Genomic DNA, 19,854 nt, shown 5'->3' on the forward strand with positions numbered 1-19,854 from the left:
GAGAATACTCAATTTATATAATCTAAAGTACACAGGTGCTTGAAGATCTTTTGAGTTAATATGTTCATTAAATATTTATAAAATTGTATAGAAATATAAGTTAGCGGGTTTGAGAGAGCACTGGCACAATACCTAGCAGAGAAATCAGCTGGGATATTGGTCATACTTACGTGGCATCATGCTGTCTGGAGAGAACTGAACTAGTTCTAAGAAGTTAAGAAGCATCTCAAGTAGTGTGCATCTGGTAATGTGGTACTTTTCTTGGATTAATTAGTCTTCCGTCTCAGTACTTGTGGTGGTCTTGCTACTGAAGATGCTTTATTCTTAATGAGTTAACATTTGATATCTCTCCATAGCATTGCAGTGTGCTATGTAAAGATAACTTTTTACATGGCATGGCAGATTGGAAAATTTTATGTCGTGTTTGTTGAACATCACAGATATGTTTGTAACCTATTTCCATTTTGCAACAAATCAGGTGAGGAGCCAGGAGGGGTAGCCAAGAAAAAAACTAAAGTCAAAGGTATTTTTAATGTTCTTTTTCTTGTGTAGCTTTATGCAGATAATGATGTCTGAAATGCATGCGCATTGCAAATACAGATTGCAGGTTATAATAATGTTTACTAATACTAGCTATGTTGGCTAAGTGTTTTCTAATGGTGCAGCAAACTATTATCCTCCCCATTTTTCAGTAAGTTTTTTTTACTACCAATTGTAATTTAATGGCAATGCGAGTGCTTTCCTAACTAGAGATTATATTTTTTTTGTGCAAATTTTTTTACAACCATTGTCTTGTTTGGATTGTAAGTAGTTTATGTTAACTTCATATTCTGCATGTTTTAAACAAAGTTCTGATGTATATGCAGATTTTGGTCTGTGCAAAATCCTCCTTTAGTTATCTTTCATGAATTCCTGATAGTATTACTATATTGTAATTGGACTTGAGCACCTTAATTTGTGCTGAAGTCTGTACTTAAATAGTTTCAGCTATTTCTTTCTTATGGGAGGAGAAATTTAGGTAAAGGTCAATAACATCCCCTTTAATATTATTTGCAGGATTGATTGCAGTGGTGATACTTACATTTTCCAAAAGCTTAAAGTAGGATAGCTTGCAGCTGATCTATCCCATATATGTATTTATAATTACATTGCTGTACGAATAGGTCATAATGGTCTAAATGTGTTCAGTGCAACAGAGAGACTGAAAAGTAATTAGCCTCAGCAAAACACCAAACTACCAGATGTGCTTCAGGTGCTTAACGTTTTAGATGTGCTCAGTTATCTCCACACAGCATGGTGCTATGTAAAGAACACAGTCTCTTTGTTGCATTAAAGACACTTAGACTTTAATGTGTTTTTCTAGCAGTATGTGAAAAATGCACGCTGTCTGTAGTACAAAGTCTCATTAGGAAAGAAGTGCATTTGCTGAGGGAAGCTCTCATGCCCATATGAAAGTGAATTTTCTTAGCATCTTGCATGCAAGTTGAAATTTTTAGCATTGTGCTTGGTATGACTTGGTTGCAAATTGTGTGTTTCCAAGAATGTAGTAAGTGTCATTTAACAATTCATTCCTGAGTTTTGGATTATTTTTCAATGTTAGATACGAGGATGAAGAAATGATATGATATATTTCAAATGCTTTCTGTCAAAAGAACAGTTGGAAGGAACCATGATGTTATTCCTTTTAGACTGAGCTGTGTGATTGAATTGTTAACTCCCAGAAATGTTACACAGGGGTTAGAGGCAGATGTTACAGGAGAAATGTTGTCATTTGCCCGCTCTTTACCTCAACAGACTGAAGCTTCTCTCAAAAGTCTGAATAAAAATAGAGCTGTTGTATTTTTTATATAAAATCTTTATTGCTTTTTAATAATGTGGGAGTATTAATTTTAAATATAAATACTGCATACAGAGATATAATGGAAAAATTTCTAGATTTTACTGAGTTAAAAATTCCTTCTTCTGGAGAATGCTGCTGGTACTGACAATGTTTTTTGAAACTGAGGGGCAAAGTGGAAGTAAATATTGAACATTTAAATTTCAAAGATGCTGTTCTGATTGTTTTTCTTATATATTATCTAGATACCGTGTCACAGCCAATTGTGCATTGAAATAGAGAAAATAAGCACAAGAGATACAACTCCAAAAGTAAAATAAACAAAAAAGTATTACTAATAATGCTACATATGGGAAAGCAAAGATGTAAGAATTAATTTACAATTGTTACTTTGATTTCACTGAATATAGTCAAACCAAGTTACTTTTTGGAGTCTATTTAATTCATCAGGACATTGCTGTTCCTTCTTAATTATGGTGTACTTATTTCTTATTTTTGTAAAATACATACTTAAGATGCATTTTTAAGTCTTGGCCTTATCTGAGATAACAATGTCAGTAAAATGTTGTAGTATACATTTGTGGTGTTGTAACACTTTCATTTGTAGTTTTAGGAAGTTGAAAAAATGGTGGAAAAGAATTCTTTTGGTGATGTTCTTGACATTTTTAGATCCTACAGTGGTCATACTGTTGTCAAAGAGCCAAAATTTACTATGATTTTCATGTTCAGAGCCAAAACTGGTTTTAGCATTCTGCAGAAGTTACCTAACAGTAAAATAAGAGAGGCATGGTTTTCACTAGATTAATGCTTTATTTGGATGCAGTTGCAGTAAGCTAAGGTTATTGGCTGGCTGCATGGTGTGAGATATTGCTAAAAGTCAGAACTAATTTATTTAAATGGCTTAAAGCTTAAATAGTTATACAATTTTAAATTGGCATCTAACAAACATTAAGAATTCAATGAAAGCTTTCAGATAGTTGCTTATGTTTTCTGATCTAAGAATGGTTCTCTTATTGAACATTTCCTCTTTTTTAAATGAAAAACTAAAAAGTAAAAGAAGCAATTAAAGAACCACTCAAGAAATTAAAGGAGAAGCAGGAATCCAAGAAGGAGGAAATCAAAGATGAGGAAGGAAAAAAGAAAGCCAGGAAAGGAAAAGATGCTACTGATCGAAAGGACAAGAAAGCTGTTGATATGAATAAATTAAAGAAAGATTCTGACAAGGCTAAAAGAGACAGAGGAAAGGAAAAGGAAAAAAGTCTAGACAAAAATGTGAAATCCAAGGAGGCTACAAAAAAATCAGCCAGTGAAAAGGATGGTACTATTCAGGTGGGAAAAGACAAAGAAACAAAAAAGATAGTTAAAAACCCATCCAAGGAAGACAAGAAAGAAAAGAAATAAACAGAGTTCTGGTTGTGCTAATGAGGAACAGACCTCAAGAATGAGAAATTCAGCGTATTTATATGAATGTGGTGAATATGGCAATAAGAAGATAATGTTTTCTGGAAATAAGTGTGAACAAAGGCTATATATAATCATTTTTTTGAAAACTGTTAAGCGTGTACTGGCATTGTAAACACAAAGCAAAAATGTCTGCTGTGAAACTCAAGTATGTACATATGTTCATTTGCCTGGCTAACAATCTGTATTGAAAACAGAAATATCAAATTGATGCCAATTACTTCAAGCATACTCTAAATCTGGTTTGTTTGTTTTTGTTTTTTGTTTCTTTTTCCTTTTTTGTGTCCTTGTATTAAAATGCTATTTTCTTGATGCGGGCATGAAAGTGTAATGCTGTATATCAAATACAAGTTTAAAAGCAATGTTAAGAGGGTTGTCTGGACTGATATAGTGGAAACTCACAAAAAAATATTTCTGTTTCACAAAAGCAACCAAGAGGAGCATTAATAGAACATATTGTCATAGGAACTTAGCAAATAAATGTAAATCATTCCCTGCTAAACTTTTTTTCCCGAAGTAGCATGAGAAAACTATTTTATACACAAACACTCAAACCAACTTTAGTGTTGCATTTATTTATAAGACTTCAGTGTATGCTCAACCAAAGTATTGCAACACTTTTGTTTATTGATCCTGTGACAATATGTTCTGCTTTTCTTCTGTCCTTTCTTTCTTTTTTATTTTTTAGCTGTGTTTAGGTCTGAAAACTTGATTCACTGTCACTTTTCAGTTTACTGTGTCCTGATTTTTTCCAAGTTTTCCAAGCATCTGGTAATTAATACTTCTGAAAATTAGGCCACCTGTTTCACCATTGATGGGTATTGTTGGATTCCAATCACATTTTAAGAAGTGATATGCTACTACTACTGTATTCTGGTTGAACTTGATTAGAGAGCAGCTTATGTATTTTTGCAACCATTATTTTCTTCGAACAACAATGTTGAAGTACGTGATACTTCCGTAAGCAAGCTCCTGTGTTAGTTTGCTCTTATAGCTTCTGTATTTTTAGCACCGAGGAATGATTTATCCAGCAGTCTCATTAGAGTAAAAAAAGTTACAAAACATTTTTTCAGAGATATTTCAGTATGTTATTGAATCTGTACTTGCTTTCAAGTTTATATGGACAAGGAATATTTTCTAATTTTACTCGACAAATAATATTACTTAGTGTGTTGAAATATTAATTGCACAATAGAATTACACAAGATGGAGAACAAAATTTATAATGGAAGTTGAAGGTTTATTATTGTAATACTGCAGTATTGTTTTAAAGAAAACACAACTAAGTAGTGAAATTGAGCATGAGTATTTGCATGTGGGTGGTGGTGTAACATTAAAGTCCTGAAGGTTGATTCTGTTCGTGGTTTGGCTTAAGTTTTGTGTATAACAGTTGGCAATACACTTACCTCAGACTTTTGATAGAGCACATATGTGTCTCTGTAAGACACTTTGATCCCTAGAGGTATAAGATATGGTAATAGGGTAAGATATTATCCGATTTTTTTTTTTTTCTAGAAGAAACTTATGAAAAATAGTTCAAATGGAAGCTGTAGAAAATAGTGCAGTAGCTTACGATTCTAGCTGTGATAATTAACAGAGATGATATACCGAGCTATTTTCTAAATATATATGTGTGAAGAAGGAGGGAAAAGATGTGTGCGTTATGAACGTTATAGTGCTTAGCAAAAAACTTGACAAAATGAAGATCTAATAAATGCACTTGCATAATGAGCATTCTCTTAGGTTTCGGTGATGATAGACGTGTTTATTCATCTTTGCTCTGATAGGTCTTAAGATACATACTTGATAGAGGAGCACTCAAATCACACTTCTTAAGAGTGGTGGCACAGTGGTGTAGCGCACATCACTTTTTTTCTCCCCTAATGTGACAGAAGTTGTAACTGTCTGGGAGTGAAATTTGGAATGAGTTGCCTTGCCTTTCTGATTAACATATTACTGTATCTGTGACCCAAATTTTATCTGGTTCTAAAAAAGTTTGGTTTTTTTTTTTCCAAAAAAATGTTTTATTTGAGCAGCACTCCAAGCTATACAGATAGCCACACAATAAAATGAGATTTTTGCCCTAGAGATCTGTTTCGCTGTTGTATGTCTCTATGAAACATTATTGTCATTCAACTTAACATGGCAAGTTACCACATAAGCTCAAAAAATGCACCACACAAGTAAAAACTGAGTGCAACTTTATTTTGACAAAAAGATGAGAGAAAATAGTATCTTGCAAAAAGTAAATGACTTAACATATTACGTATTCAACAGGATTGAATAGGAATCAGTGATAAGCCCATGATAGATGTGTATAAAAAGCTTGAAAGTAAAATTGAGAAATGTGCAAGCAAAACAAAGAAATACTCTTGGTAGTCCCTTCTTTTCTTTTACACACCCTAAGTGCTTGGTGGCTGTGAAATATTGAATATCTTTTGAAATACTTTGAATCCATTTATTGTTCATGGAGCAGAGCACGTGGTTGTCTGGAATGGGAGATGTGAGTTATCAGAGGATATGAGGGTATATTTAAAGAGGTGTATATGTAAGGGAACTGTATCTGTTAAAGCAGGGTGGCTGTTTCTACGCTTCCAGATTCTGAAGTGTGAGACAGTGGCTAATACAAGTAACTGGTTTTATCTCCCGATGTAGTTAAAGATTATTGTAGGAGGAAGTCACTTCTTACTCTTGTAGCCATTAATATTACTGCAGCAAAAGATGAATGTAACTCTTAATAATATTTTTAATATATTAGGGTTTTTTTAATGACACAGATAAAAACTGGCAAAAAATTAAGTGTAAATTTGGCTTTTTTCTTCTAGCTTCTGATCTTGACTCCATAGTAGTGGGCTCTTAGTTACAGTACTTTTAGATACAGCCTAACTACTTATCTTCATGTAATTTAACTAATATGAAAAGGTATAAGTAGGATTAATTCTGTTATTCCTGTTCCCATTACTTATATATGGTAATGGAATAAATATGTTTTTCTCACGATGCATAAAACAATGAAAATCTCTCGAGTTTACACAAAGTTGTTTTGAGGCATACTAGTCCTATTTGTATTGAGATATGTTTGACTCCAGTAGAAACCTGGTAATTATTTTTTTAAAACTTTACTGGCTTGAAATATAATAACTTCTGTTGTTCCACTTAAAGTTACTTTTACAAGATTATTAGCAGTGCAGGAGTGTTCGTTATAGTGTAGCCTCTGCTTTCTTAAATATTATTTTTCTATTGATTTATGTGCATATGGCTCTTGAGAAACTAGTTTGTTTTGGGCAGTGTGTGTGTTTATTTAAGACGGTAGTTTTCTCTCAATTGACCTTGGAACTTATACTTAAATATGAAACTAGGAAAAATGATGTAGGATTGTAGGAGAATTCTGTTTGGAAGAGACTTGAGGAGATCCTTATTCCAACATCCTACTCACAACAGGGTGATCTCAGAGGTATGACTAGGTTACGCTGGCCGTTATCCAGCGTAGTCTTTAAAACCTCCAAGGATGGGAATGCGCAGCCTCTCTGTGCAGCCTTTTCCACTGGTTTGACTGTCTTCATGGTGGGGTATGCATGTGGGTGCGCGCATGTGTGTGTGTAAGTTTTTCTTATATCCACTCTGAACCTCTCTTGTTTAAGTCGTGCTTGAATCCTTCGTAAAGGGTAGTTGAAAGGAGGATTAGGCTAAAACCAATACATTCTTTCTTGAGGAGGTGTTGTCTCAAGATGTGGCATAATCTTTCAAGGCTATGAATTACCTTTATCTCTTACCATGTTGTGATTGGTTGCTTTCTTTTCATTGTGTTTTGATCTGGAAAGACTCTGTGGTATAGATAGTAAGCATCTTAGTGACAAAATTTCATCAGTCTTACTTTTTCTGTAGTAATTTAGTTGTCAAAAGAAACTGGAGATTGAAATTATTTTGAAGAAACTACAGTTCTCTTCATCAGATCTTCTAAGATTTAACACATGAATTTAAAATACCTCTTCTCATTCTGAGCAGCATGTTATAAAGCTCAAATTAGTTCTTCATAAAACCTATAAAATTGATCATATAAAGCACTTTTTGCCCAAAGAGAAAAACAGTGAGGGAAAACCTGCTGCCTGTTTTTCTTCTGGATACTGAATAGATGTTGAGAATAGCATAGTCATTTGTTAATTACTTTGAATTAAAGGCAAGTGCTTAAATTTCTGTCCCTTTTTTCCCCTCATTGTATGTTTGTCTTCAAAACAGGTTTGCTATCTGAATACACTTTAGTCTTTGTATATATCACTGTATACCAGGGCAGCCCTGTAATTGTGATTAATTGTTTGAATATGTTTTGGAGAGTTTAACATCAGTTAATTTAATTGAAACAACTTTCTTAGTTTGTAATTGAATCAGATCAAAAAGAGCATAAAGTTAACTTTATAACTGAAAAATGCAGGCCTTAAAGAAAGATCTGTCCCAGCACAGCCAACATCACCAGAATCTGAGGAGACCATCCAGCCTGCTGAGAAGTCATATATTGAATCAGGTAAGGCCTGTCGTAAACCATAGGTGAAACAAAAGACACGATGCTTCATTTGAATTATAATTCTGTTCCCTCAGCATGCAAAATAATTGTGTTAATTCTTTGGATAGAAAAATAAATCTTTCATCAATTTTATGTGTTGTTTATCCACTATAATTGATTTAATGGGAATCGCTGTTGATAACTTTATATAAATCACTGACCATGAAAAAATTAGAATTTAAATGTATAGAAGGTACTCTTGTCAGCTCTCATGGTTACCGTTGGGACCATATCACATCAGAATAACTTTCTGCTGATGTACAGTTGTGGTTTTGATACATATGCAGCAGTATACCAAGTCAGAATAGCAGCGGACTATCCACCTTAAAAAAAAAATGAAACAAAAAACCCCAACGACCAACTTCATAAGATTAATCAAATATTCACTTTTCCACTAAAACAAATAGTATATTATAAATACAATAAATATAGCTACTAGTGTTGAAAAAAAATCATTTAAGCATTTTAAAAGCCCCATAAGTATTAGTAAAATTTATTAGGTTCAGTAGGAATTCAAGGAAAAAATATTTTTACGCATCAGATACGTGATTTGCATTTTGGTGTTATGCAAAGAGTATGTATTTTTTCCTGTTTCTGGAAGAGGCTTATCCTACTTCATGTTTATGTGAACCTAACGCAATAACCCACAAATGTGGAGCATATGGTCAGTAAAATGGAATATAGAATTTGTTTTAAAAGACTGGCATTACTTTTCTGAAGTTATCATTTATAAAATATATCAAGTTAAGATGGTGTTCCTTCCCCGCCCCCCCCCCCCCCCCCAAACTGGTACCATTTTGGATCTTTATTTGAAAAATGCAGCTGTGATTTAGTTTTGTGCTGTTGAGTTTCTCAATGTTAGTTTCAGGGCATTTACATGAAGACAACACTTCATACAAATTCCTGTTATGTCCTGGGCTGGTGTGTTAGATGACAATCACTTGTCCCTGAAATCAGTTTGTGATTTATTCTGCTATGAATTGCCAGGAGAAGACCTTGATATTGTAATGTTAGTATCTATTTTCCCTGTTTATAAAGCCAACAAAACCCCACTTCTGCAAGTGACATTTCATTGTCAAATGTGACATGCTAGTGCTGCTGCCTAAATTGTAGGAAAGTAATGGATGAAAGTGTTAGTAAAATAATTACTTAGAAGAGAATTCTTGGTTTGAATAGTTATTTGAAGTTATTAATGTTACTGCCACTGAGAAAAAGATATGTGCAGAAAATGCAGTGTAGATAAAGTCTTCCAATTCATCTTCAGAATGGATCTGCTGTGATTGATGTCATACTTTCCATATTGGAGAGTAAGCAAAACCAAATTGTTTTTGTAATTGCGTGAGTTACAGTGAGTTCACCAAGTCAATCTCTACAGAACTTTATGAAATGGAATAGGAACTCTATGGAGGCTATTAAAAGCTGCAAGCCTTGAGCTAATGTTTAGATTTTGCCTTTTGCACTTACCTTCACTGCAATTTATAATCTTTTTAGAGCACAAGAATGCTGACATAGAATTGGAAGAGGAAATTCAGTCTGTTCTTCATGAAGCTCTCCATTCCCAGCCTGGTAATGCATTAACACTTAGAAATCACTGAAGAATTTATAAATACTGCCATATGCTAGACAAATCTCAGGGTCTGGTTTTGGTATGCACTTGAAGTACTTTGCCTGCACAAAACATTCTGTTCAGCTAATTTGTCACTTTCAAGAAAATTTGGAAAGTTCAGTCACCAAATCCTAAAACTGTGGCCTCTTACCCAGAGGTGTTTGCCAGCAGTAACTCAAATCAGTCAGTTGACAAAAACTTCCTCAAAATACTGTGTGGAGTGTAAGAATGGGTAAACAGAGATGGCTTTTACTGTGGTTTTCTCCAGGACCAAAGAAGGCACTGGCAAGTCAGTGCAGATACTTTGGGTTTATACTGCTGGAAGGTGCAGACAAGTCATCTGTCCCCCTCCCCATCCCATCTGGGGACTAGTTGAAAACACGAAGGGTGTGCTGCAGACTGAATATGTGCTGGTAATAGAATTTACCAAAGAGTATCTATTCTCTAACAATCCTTATTATCGATTAGGAGAGAGACACGAAGATGTAGATGAAAGTATAAATGACCACTGGCAAGTGAAGGAAGAAATACATGGAGAAACTTTTGAAGCTCCTACAACAGATGACTTGCACAGAGAATTAGAGAATGAAATGCCAGAAGCATATGAGACACCAGACTCAGTTCAGAAAGGTATCTGAATAACTAAATATATTTAAAATTAAATTTTGCCAACAATAAGAACAGACAAATGGAAATATGTCTCATTAAAAAGTTGACTCGTAATTTCTACTTGCAATAGAGACTTAGCAGATGTCAACCACAGCAAGTATTATTTAGCAAAGGAATATTTTTTTTAAATCAAAGTGGGATATTTTAATGCCATGTGATTTGGAATCCAGGTAACTATATATTATTGTTTACTTACTGCTATATTGGCTTTCAACCAAACAAATTAATCTGGGCTCCAGGTATGCATATCTCCCCCCAGCAGAGGGGCTTCCATATTATCTGTATGGAGTCTGCTTCTGGACTTTCTAGCTTATTAAATGAAATTTTAAGAGTTTATTAGCACAGCCTTTTGTAGACAGACTTATCCTCACTCTACTTTCCTTCTAATGTGGCTCTCTAAGAGAATGTTATACATGAACTATATTGCAGGTCCTGCTGAGAACATAACATCATATGAAGAAGATGCTCATATCCTGCTGCCTTGGGGCATTGACAGGATGATAAAAATTATTTGTAATCAAAATATCAAAGCAGAATAATATGATCTAAATCCAACTTAGGGAAAAATATTTCTGAATGCTTTTTATCTGCAGTACTGAAGGTTTTACATATATCTTAATACATCTTTTTGAAAAAACTCATGTAATGGATGTCATCTAAAAGTTTCGATGGCTGGAAGTACCCTGAGATTCTTTCTTCACAGCTGAAGTAATTCTTTTCAGTCTGGGTCTAATATACCTCTTTGTTTCTTTACCTCTTCTATTCATCCACTGTGCAAGTTCAAGTAAGGGAATAGAGGAGAAATTCAAATTCCAGTTACTTTAAATCTTTAAAATTACTATTAAGAAGGCAAAGTGAATATGTTCTACTTTCTTTACATTTACACAGAAATTTCTGTGGAGAGTCATCTTTTTTTTGAACAAATGTGTATAGAGTTTGTGTGCATGCACATTCTCAGTATTATAAGAAGAAAATTACAAATTTTATTCTTTCAATCTATATGCATATCTTGCTGGCATTAGAAGAAATTTGCTTAGAATTTCTGCTTAGAAATCTAACTCTATTCTTACATAATACTCTGTTATAGGGTTTGTGGTATCATGTATTGACTTAAAAATTTTAAAACTTGTAAATACATATTTGTTTCTCAGATGCTGATCTTTTGGCAGATGATCTTGGAGCAACGGAGCCTGAACCATATGAAGCTCAAGGTATAATTTTGTTTTTCCAAATTTGGTAATATTGGTTTTCTGCCTAAATGTAGCAAATTATATGAGAAAGCAAAATAGAAAAGGATAGACTGGTTTAGTAATATATAATTTTGAAAATGTTTTTTTCTCCAAACAACTGTGCTTGATTGTCTTGCATATTTTTACTCTGACTGAGCTGACTGTATCATATTTGCTATTGCAAATGGTTCTTAAAAAGAACAGATGATAGGTATGGAAATTTTGCTTTCATTGATGCAAAAACCAGAAACACATGAAAAAGTAAAAATGAAGTTGTTGTGTATCATTGGGATCTGGATAGGCAAGAGATCTGTGATTGTACAGTCTAAGAAAGTGAGAATGAGATTTATTGCTTATGTTACTGTCTTCTTACAGTTGGCAATGCTAAGGTTTTTCTAGCCTATTATTCTTGGCATTAGAAGCTTGTATTCTCACATGGAACCTGTCACCTTTCAGAAGCATCCAGTTTGTAACCTTTCATTTGGGACTGTGTTTCTTTAGGGCCGATTATAGTACGTTACTTGGTCAGCACCAAGGACTTCATTCTGAACTATCTTTGCACTGTCCTTCTGCACAACCTAATTCATCTTTAAAGCTTTTTGAAGTTTTGCCTGGACTAATCCAATTAGCTTTTAGTCATCTTCATATTGTGCTTGATATCACATACAATGACATTAGCTCATCTTTTCCGTTATGAAGAAACATTAGGTGGATATTACAGTTTCTAAGCTATCTGATAAATATTTTGTTTTGGATGCTAATAATGCTTTGTAGTACAGGTAGCCCCTTCCATTTACATTAGACATTGATTTCTGTTTGAACTAGGCTCTTTCTTTGGCTCAATGTTAGTTCTGGACTTTACAGTCTTGTTTGATGCCAAACATGACAGGAAAATACTTTCATTTGTTTGATACAGCTAAAACTGCTTATTCCTGTCTTTGTGGGAGATTACTGCTTTCCAGTTACCGATTTAGAATCCAAACTGCAATGCTTCCAAAGTAAAAGGGTAGTTACTTTACGTTCAGTACCATGTGTTGTCAGATTTATCATGCTGAGTATATTAATAACATCACAAAGAACTGTAGTCACAGAGGAAATTAATCCACATATTTAGCTATGCGATGAAAAAAAGTAAATTGCTCTAAATCTGTGATGCCAGAAGCGAATGTACGTATTTCTCAAGGTCTGATTTCTGGCTTTTATCTTGTCTTCTATAGATCATCACCAGTGGTCCTCCTGCACATTAGTAAAGAAGCTACTTTAGAACTTTGAGGATAGGGGAAGATTACATTTTTCATTCATATTAGAAGAACTATTAAAAACTATTTATGGAGACTAATGGCTCTTGTGGATCTGGTTTTCATACAGAGAGTATAACAGAAGACTAGAAGAGAGGGTGGCCCAACACCTTCCATTAGATTGCCATGTGTCAAGTTGTAAGTGTCTGTCTGTAAGGTTTTAATTTGTCAGTTTTCAACTCAGGAGTTACATTTACTATTGACAGACACATTATGCATGCAAGTTAAAATAACAGACTATTAAAAATATTTCATATTAATTTATTTTTAATTTTAATTTTTTTCTAATTATTTAATTTACAGTTTTATATGAGTATGATATGGATGTGGAAAAGACAGTAAGTGATCCAGAAGCTCCAGGTTTGTAAATTTTTCATGACTTCAGATTATAATACAATCACTTTACTTTGAAGCATGTTTAAAAAAAGTATATGTGTCATATTGATAGTTTCATCACAGTTTGATTTTCAAACAGTTTTTTAGATAGTTTCAAACAAGCCTGATTTTTGCAGCTGTGTTGCCATTACAGTTGTGACCACAACACTCCAGGAATCCAATCCACAAATATTTACATAAATATCTTGTTCTGTCAGGAGTCTTCCAGTCTAATCAGTGGATTGTCTAAGACCTATTTGTATTCCTAATTTTAAGCCTAAATACAAATATGCATTAACTTATTATATTGTGTGACTTACAGTGTAGCTCCTAGACGTGTTTTACAGTCCAGCTGTCACTTTCAAATAAAATATTGTAGTATTATCTCAGTATCTTTAGCTCTGTTACTCTTGAGCTAAATATGTGACCTTTTTAACTTCTCTTGTGCTGTTTAGCTGTTGCATGAAAATTTGATTAGAATATAAAATATTAACTATTTATGTTTAAGGAGACTCTGAGCTAATGCTAGAAGATGCTATTGAACATTACACAGGTACAGTCCAGAGTCTTGTTTCTTTTTATTGAAATTTCATTGAAATTTGGCCCCAAACTGGGCAAAAAAAAACCCCAAAACATTGGAGCTCATAGATAGCATCAGTTCCTTAGTAAGTTATTACATCTAGATTTTTATTTACGTTATAAAAAAATACGAAGATGTACATGAATACTACTTTTCTGTAATGTCAACCAAATGGGCAGAATAATATTTGGAGGCTTAAATTTGCAGGAGAATAGATGTTTCCATTTTAAATTGTATAGAAATGTTTCTGTGGATAAACAGTAATTTGAATTTGCCAAAGATGTTGAAGTTAGTGTGATAAGTGTCAGGAAAAAAGCAGTATCTTTTAAAAAAATATTTTTAAAAAGCAAGCAAGCCGTAACAAATGGATTCCAAAGTTCCACTGTAGAAGTTTGTATGTAGAAATGATTTATAAGTATTTCCATTCTGAATTGTAAGCAATTTGTAGATGGTTTCATGAACTGTATAAGAAAAGCCTACTGATAGCGCTTTATCTTTAAGTCTACCTTGTGATGCCAAAAAATGATTCAGGTCTTTTCGCAGGATCTTTTAGAAATCTTCATCTCTGTTGAACTCTTATTAACTTTAATGCAGTATAAAATACTATAGTTTATTCAGGATAAAAAAAAGGTATTCTAAACTTGACACTGTATTATTTGTGTGTATTTATTGTCTTAAGATTCCATGAATTTTCATATTGATTTTTTTTTTCCTTTAAACAGAGGATAGAGTGCATGGGGATTATAATGAAGACCATGGTATGACAACTGCTATATTTAGTGAAATGACAGTATTGAAGTCTTTCACTGATATGAAAGTGAAATTACTTTGTCTTAAAATTTTCCATGCTGTCACATTACTTTGAAAGCTCTCACTTAAGGGTTTTTTCTTTCTTTTTATGTTCCAACCCCATAAGTATGTAAGCAATCAGTTGGTCTTTAACACTGGAACAAGTGTAGAGTATGTGTATAGGTTATATTCCCATATTTGTCCTTTGTCATACTTTGTGCTTATGTGGCATAAGAACATTGAAGTCTTTGCATGCCCTTTTTCTTATGAAACCCTGGCCAATTCAGGTGTGGTTCATTGCATCTGTATAGCTCAGTGTTACCTTTTCATCTTGTCAGTAACTACCAGTTCTTTGGAGGTGACTCTGTTTTAGTTTGATTTGGTTAATGATTTGCTAATGATTGCTGAGACCAAATCAAAAAGTAAACAAGACTACTAGTGGTCACAGTCTTGAAGCAAAGGTATGTGGTTGTGATTCCTTCTGTGAGATCCTTCTGGGGGACTACTATACTTCAGAGAAGTTAAGCATATCTTCAAAGCACTCTTGTTTATTTTCCATGTTTATGTAACCTGAGCAAAGTACAGCCATTCCTAACTTCCAAATATTTGAGATAGAAAAACTTGCAGTTCATTCTTTGTCATCAGGAGGGAAATTCCGACATCCACCTTTGGGATGGAAGTCAAAATCCCATTGAAGGACTTTCAGTAGCCCAAAGGTGTATTCAGCCCTTAGTCCATGTCTTTCTCAGTCTGCAGAAGAGAATTATTTGCCTCAGCTATGATGCCCTTGACAAAAATATATCAGCATCAATAGGACAGAAAAGCAAGAGAGACCTAGCTCCATATCTATCAGATGTGTTTCCCCTTTTCTGACAGACCCTCTGATGTAATATTTTCTCGAATGGTGGTGCTTCCTTACCCAAAACACTGGATGAACACTGAACTTCTTTAGTTCTAAAATTCACAATAAAGGTATATTGAAAATTCAGACAATTAATGGGTAGCATTTTGTCTATTTTCAGACAGTATCTAAAGTAATGTAATGAATATTCTTAACCTATTTCTTCTTCAGCATTACAAAAATTAGACTGGCTCTTTACTCAAAGATTAGGAGTGTAGGTGAATTATAACAATTGTACAGAATGACAGCTTTATTGTTGTCATTGTTTTCAGTATTTCATCTGTGTAGATAGAAATGCTTGAAATTTCAGCATTATGTTTACATTTGGTATTTGTTATATGTCTAGAATTTCTACTACAAGCTCCAGTAAAGGTTCATATATCTATTCAGGCCCCAAAACTGGAGAAAGTCTTTGAAAGCTTTGCACTTATCAGTAAAGAAATGAACTGGATGCTTAACAACCAAATTTTTAGGATACTTTGTGCATATCAACCACCCAGGAACTTTATTTTTCTTTTCTTTCAGAACCAAAACATGAAAAGCAGACTGAGACTCAAGATACAGGTATATACATATATGTACGTATATATGTGTGTGTGTATGTATATGTGTGTGGGTGGGGTGTGTGTACACATTTTTATATATGGAGCATACTAGAAAAAAAATCTTTGTTTCATATGTAATTTAAGTAGAAATACCTCTAAAATAAATGTATTTCGAATATAAATGATTTTCAAAATCAGAAATATTTTAGTAACATTAGCATAAAAATCATTAACTTAATCTTGCTATTTGTATATATTGAAATATGTGAGCTGGCTGACCTTCACTCATAATATATTGCCAATTATGGCAAAGGTGCATTACGGTCTGTGTAGTTATAAAGTTAGGGTTTTGACTATGAACTGAGACACCTTCTTTTAATATACCATCCCTGCAGATTCGTCTTTAGGGTCTCAAGTGACACAAAGTGGGGCATGTGAGGCTTTTTGTGGACATTTGGAACACAGTAGTTCAGCATAGACACTCAACCTGCTGCCTGCCGTGAGCCTTGCTCATAACCTTGTAATCAGTGCTTAAGATCATTCAAAATTTACAGGCTGTCAATACTGGCTCTGCTTTGATGCATAGTTTTTGCTAGTGCCTTTGTCTAATTAGCAGAAGCAATTAAAAAAGTATTTGTCTGCAGTCCTCTCTCTGGATCCTATATACTTTGTTGTCTTGAAATACCAGCTCTTTTGAGAGTCATCTCAGACAGCTGGTTGAAGACAACACAATTGTTTAGTTTAGAATGAAGTTAAGAAATTCTCTAGTATAAATAAATTGGAAGTATCTGAAGTATCTGTTTTGTCACCTTTGTGATCATAAGCTTAAGAGGACAGTCAAATGAGTTAAAAGGTGCCATATACAAAGAAAATAAAAATAAAAATAATTTATTTTTCCATGGAATCCATAATTTAAATTGAAGGGCTTGCTCCTTGTCCTTCAGGAAGGAAAGTAGGACCCACCATGGAATTGTATGTTTATCCAAATAAAAAGATTTTTAAAGTAAAAGATTATAGGTTTTTTTGGTTTGGTTTTTAATATGTCTGGCAGATGGAGTTGATGCTGCAAAAAATGAAAGAGGGAGGTACTGGTTATGCTTAGAAAGATTAAGGAGTGTTTTTAAAATTTCAGTTTTTAAAGTTACTGTGTCATAATCCAAACAACATTTATTCAGAAGGTACAATTTTGAAATATTTACCTAATTAATACAGCAGTTCTTTAGTGAAACAGGAAAGAAAATTTAAGTAATTTATTCCCTCAAATTCATCCGAGTTCCTGTTTGTTTATAGCAATTTACTGTTCACAGTTAAACGTGTCTGTGTGCTAGCTGTGTTCTTTTGTGTTGTATGTAAGTTTCATCAGTTGAGGGCTTGACTTCAATATTGTTCTGAATTGAATGTTTTCTTAGCTGTTGAGCACCTTCCAGAGGAGGTGAATGAAGCCACAGAGCCAGGTATATATTTTCTAATTGTGACCTTAAAGTGTTTTGATGAAATATATGCATTTTGAAATCTGATGTTAAAAAAAAAAAAAAAAAAAGTTCACTAGATATTTTTTCTTTTTATACTTTCTCTTATAGTTGAAATTATTGAAGATTTTGATATTGATAAAGAGCTGCCAGGTATGAGTTTTTATAGTTTGTGAAACAAAACATTTTTTCTTCCATTTATATTTGTTAATATAATTCAAAAACAAAATACGAAGCAGAGAAATGTATGGATGGGGCTTTGAGCAAGCTAATCATAGAATGGGTCGTGCTGGAAGGGGCCTTTAAAGATCATCTAGTCCAACTCCCCTACCACAGGCAGAAACATCTTTCACTGGATAAGCTTGCTCAAAGCCCCATCCAACCTGACTTTGAACACTTCCAATGATGGGGTGTATCTACCACCTCCCTGGCCAACCTGTTCCAGTGTCTCACCACCCTCATCATAAAAAATTTCTTCCTTATGACCAATCTAAATCTAACCTCTTTCACTTTAAAACCATTGCCCTTTGTCCTGTTGCTACAGGCCTCAGTAAAAAGTCTGTCTCCATCTTTCTTACAAGACCTCTTTATTTACCAAAAGGCTGCAATAAGGTCTTCCGAGAGCCTTCTCTTCTCCAGGCTGAGCAACCCCAACTCTCAGCCTTTCTTCATAGGAGAGGTGTTCCATCCCTCTGATAATTTTCGTGGCCCTCCTCTGGACCTGCTCAAGCAGATCCATGTCTGTCTTGTACTGGTGACCCCAAAGCTGACACAGTCCTCCAGGTGGGGTCTCATGAGAGAGGAATAAAGGGGCAGAATCGCCTCCCTTGACCTGCTGGCCATGCTTCTTGTGATGCGGCCCAGGACACAGTTGGCTTTCTAGGTTGTGAGCGCACCTTGCTGGCTCATGTCCAATTTGTTATCCACCAGTATCCCCGAGTCCTTCTCCACAGGGCTGCTCTCAATCCATTCATCCCCCAGCCTGTATTGATACTGGGGTTGCCCTCACCCAGGTGCAGGACCTTGCACTTAGCCTTGTTGAATTTCATGACATTCTTATGAGGTACTTAGAGGTTCAATTTGAGGAATGGAGTATGTTAATTTCCCACATTACTACTCAAAAAGATTAAGTTTTAAATTTTTGTTGATTGTGCTGGTGTCAGGGAATTTTAAATGAGTACTGGGTCAAATGTAATTTGAAGATTTGCTCTAAGTAGTTAAAAATATTGTTAAGCAAGATTTTTTTTTTTTTTTTTCAAACATGACATTAATTCAGTCAGCTAGAGCAAAGTGATCTAAGGAAATTAATCTGAACACGGTGTGTAGGATTAGATGCTATATTTATTTAGGTTTTCTACTTGAAAAATGTGTTCTAATATAATTAAATGGGAACAATTGTAACAAAAATCACTTTTGGGGGGTGCACTAGGAATGGAAGTCAATAACAAAGAGGAGTTAAACTTTTGCACAAGACATGCATTCAGTACCTTTTTTCTACTGTTAAGTTGACCTAGTGGGTTGTTCTGCAGTTTAAGTCTTCCTTTTTGTTTGATACTAATTTGATTGGGTGGTTGGTGGGGAATAAAAACAAAATTGTGAACATTCTGTGTGTAACTTTCAACACTTATTTTCTTGTAACAGTAGAAAGTAAGCATACAGAAGATGATGTGGCCACTGAACCAGAGGAATCAGGTTTGTATATTACTTTTTGCATGAGTTTTCTACTTTAAGAATGATAAATATCATAGAATAGAATTCGATGGTGCAATAAAGATACATTTGTAATTTTTTCTGCAGCTTTTTTCTATTAAGGGCAAACATAACTGTGTTGGAATCTAGCATCTTGGGGTTTTTAATGACAATATTTTAATGACTTACAGAGCACTTTTCAGTTTTAGAAGCTGAGAGTGCTCCCAGTTCAGAAAAACTTATAGCGATAAAAATGGCCATATTAGGTCATGTGAAGCTGCAGATTTCTTTGCTATCCTCTGTTTCCCACCAGCCAGTAGTGCGTACTCAGGAAAAAGAGTATTTGTAAGAAATAAAATAAAGTGGAATATCTCTCCAGCTTTGAGCACTTTATTTATGGGCTTCCCGAGTCAGAGAATGCATTTCCCTTTCTTCAGTTCTTCTTTCTGTCTACAGCCAGCATCCTGGCTATTATGAATTCTTTTCTGTTGAGCCTCGCTCCCTCCATGCATGAATAGGGAGCTATGTGCAACCTTCAGTCTGTTAGCAGTAATAGCACATGGTAACATGTGACATGTCTAATTTAAACATACATACAGAATTAAAAAGAACTAAATTTTGAAGTAAATATTTCACAATTACAGCTAGGAACATAATAGTATATGAATGTTTTCTAAGCCCATACTGTAGTAGTATGTGAAACTGGGAGATTTGTGCTTCGGATAGTACAGTTTCAGAATTTAGAAGTATCAGTTTTGAAACTATGCAATCCTGCAATTTACTCATTGGCCTACTTAAGTATTAATCTTTTCCGTGGAAAAATTCAGTTGAGGAAAATTTGCATATGA

The 19,854-nt window shown here is 34.2% G+C and overlaps 1 protein-coding gene across 15 annotated transcripts in view; it reads left to right on the top strand.

The window, feature by feature from the left end:
• ASPH (aspartate beta-hydroxylase) overlaps positions 1–19,854 on the top strand; it is a 117,785-nt gene that overhangs the window by 33,188 nt on the left and 64,743 nt on the right. For 5 of the 15 annotated variants that reach the window (XM_087752574.1, XM_087752521.1, XM_087752555.1 and 2 more), the window contains 12 exons: positions 479–523; positions 7,728–7,817; positions 9,348–9,422; positions 9,931–10,092; positions 11,283–11,342; positions 12,962–13,018; positions 13,542–13,586; positions 14,336–14,371; positions 15,829–15,867; positions 17,258–17,302; positions 17,429–17,470; positions 18,959–19,009. In XM_087752574.1, coding sequence (XP_087608700.1) covers positions 479–523; positions 7,728–7,817; positions 9,348–9,422; positions 9,931–10,092; positions 11,283–11,342; positions 12,962–13,018; positions 13,542–13,586; positions 14,336–14,371; positions 15,829–15,867; positions 17,258–17,302; positions 17,429–17,470; positions 18,959–19,009 — 747 coding nt within the window. The remainder of the gene's footprint in view (positions 1–478; positions 524–7,727; positions 7,818–9,347; positions 9,423–9,930; positions 10,093–11,282; positions 11,343–12,961; positions 13,019–13,541; positions 13,587–14,335; positions 14,372–15,828; positions 15,868–17,257; positions 17,303–17,428; positions 17,471–18,958; positions 19,010–19,854) is intronic. The other 10 variants (XM_087752539.1, XM_087752610.1, XM_087752619.1 and 7 more) reach the window with 7 other exon arrangements.

The sequence above is a fragment of the Nipponia nippon genome, unplaced genomic scaffold, assembly GCF_047370975.1.
Source record: "Nipponia nippon isolate SJK-2023a ecotype South Korea unplaced genomic scaffold, ASM4737097v1 scaffold_1, whole genome shotgun sequence".
NCBI lineage: Eukaryota > Metazoa > Chordata > Aves > Pelecaniformes > Threskiornithidae > Nipponia > Nipponia nippon.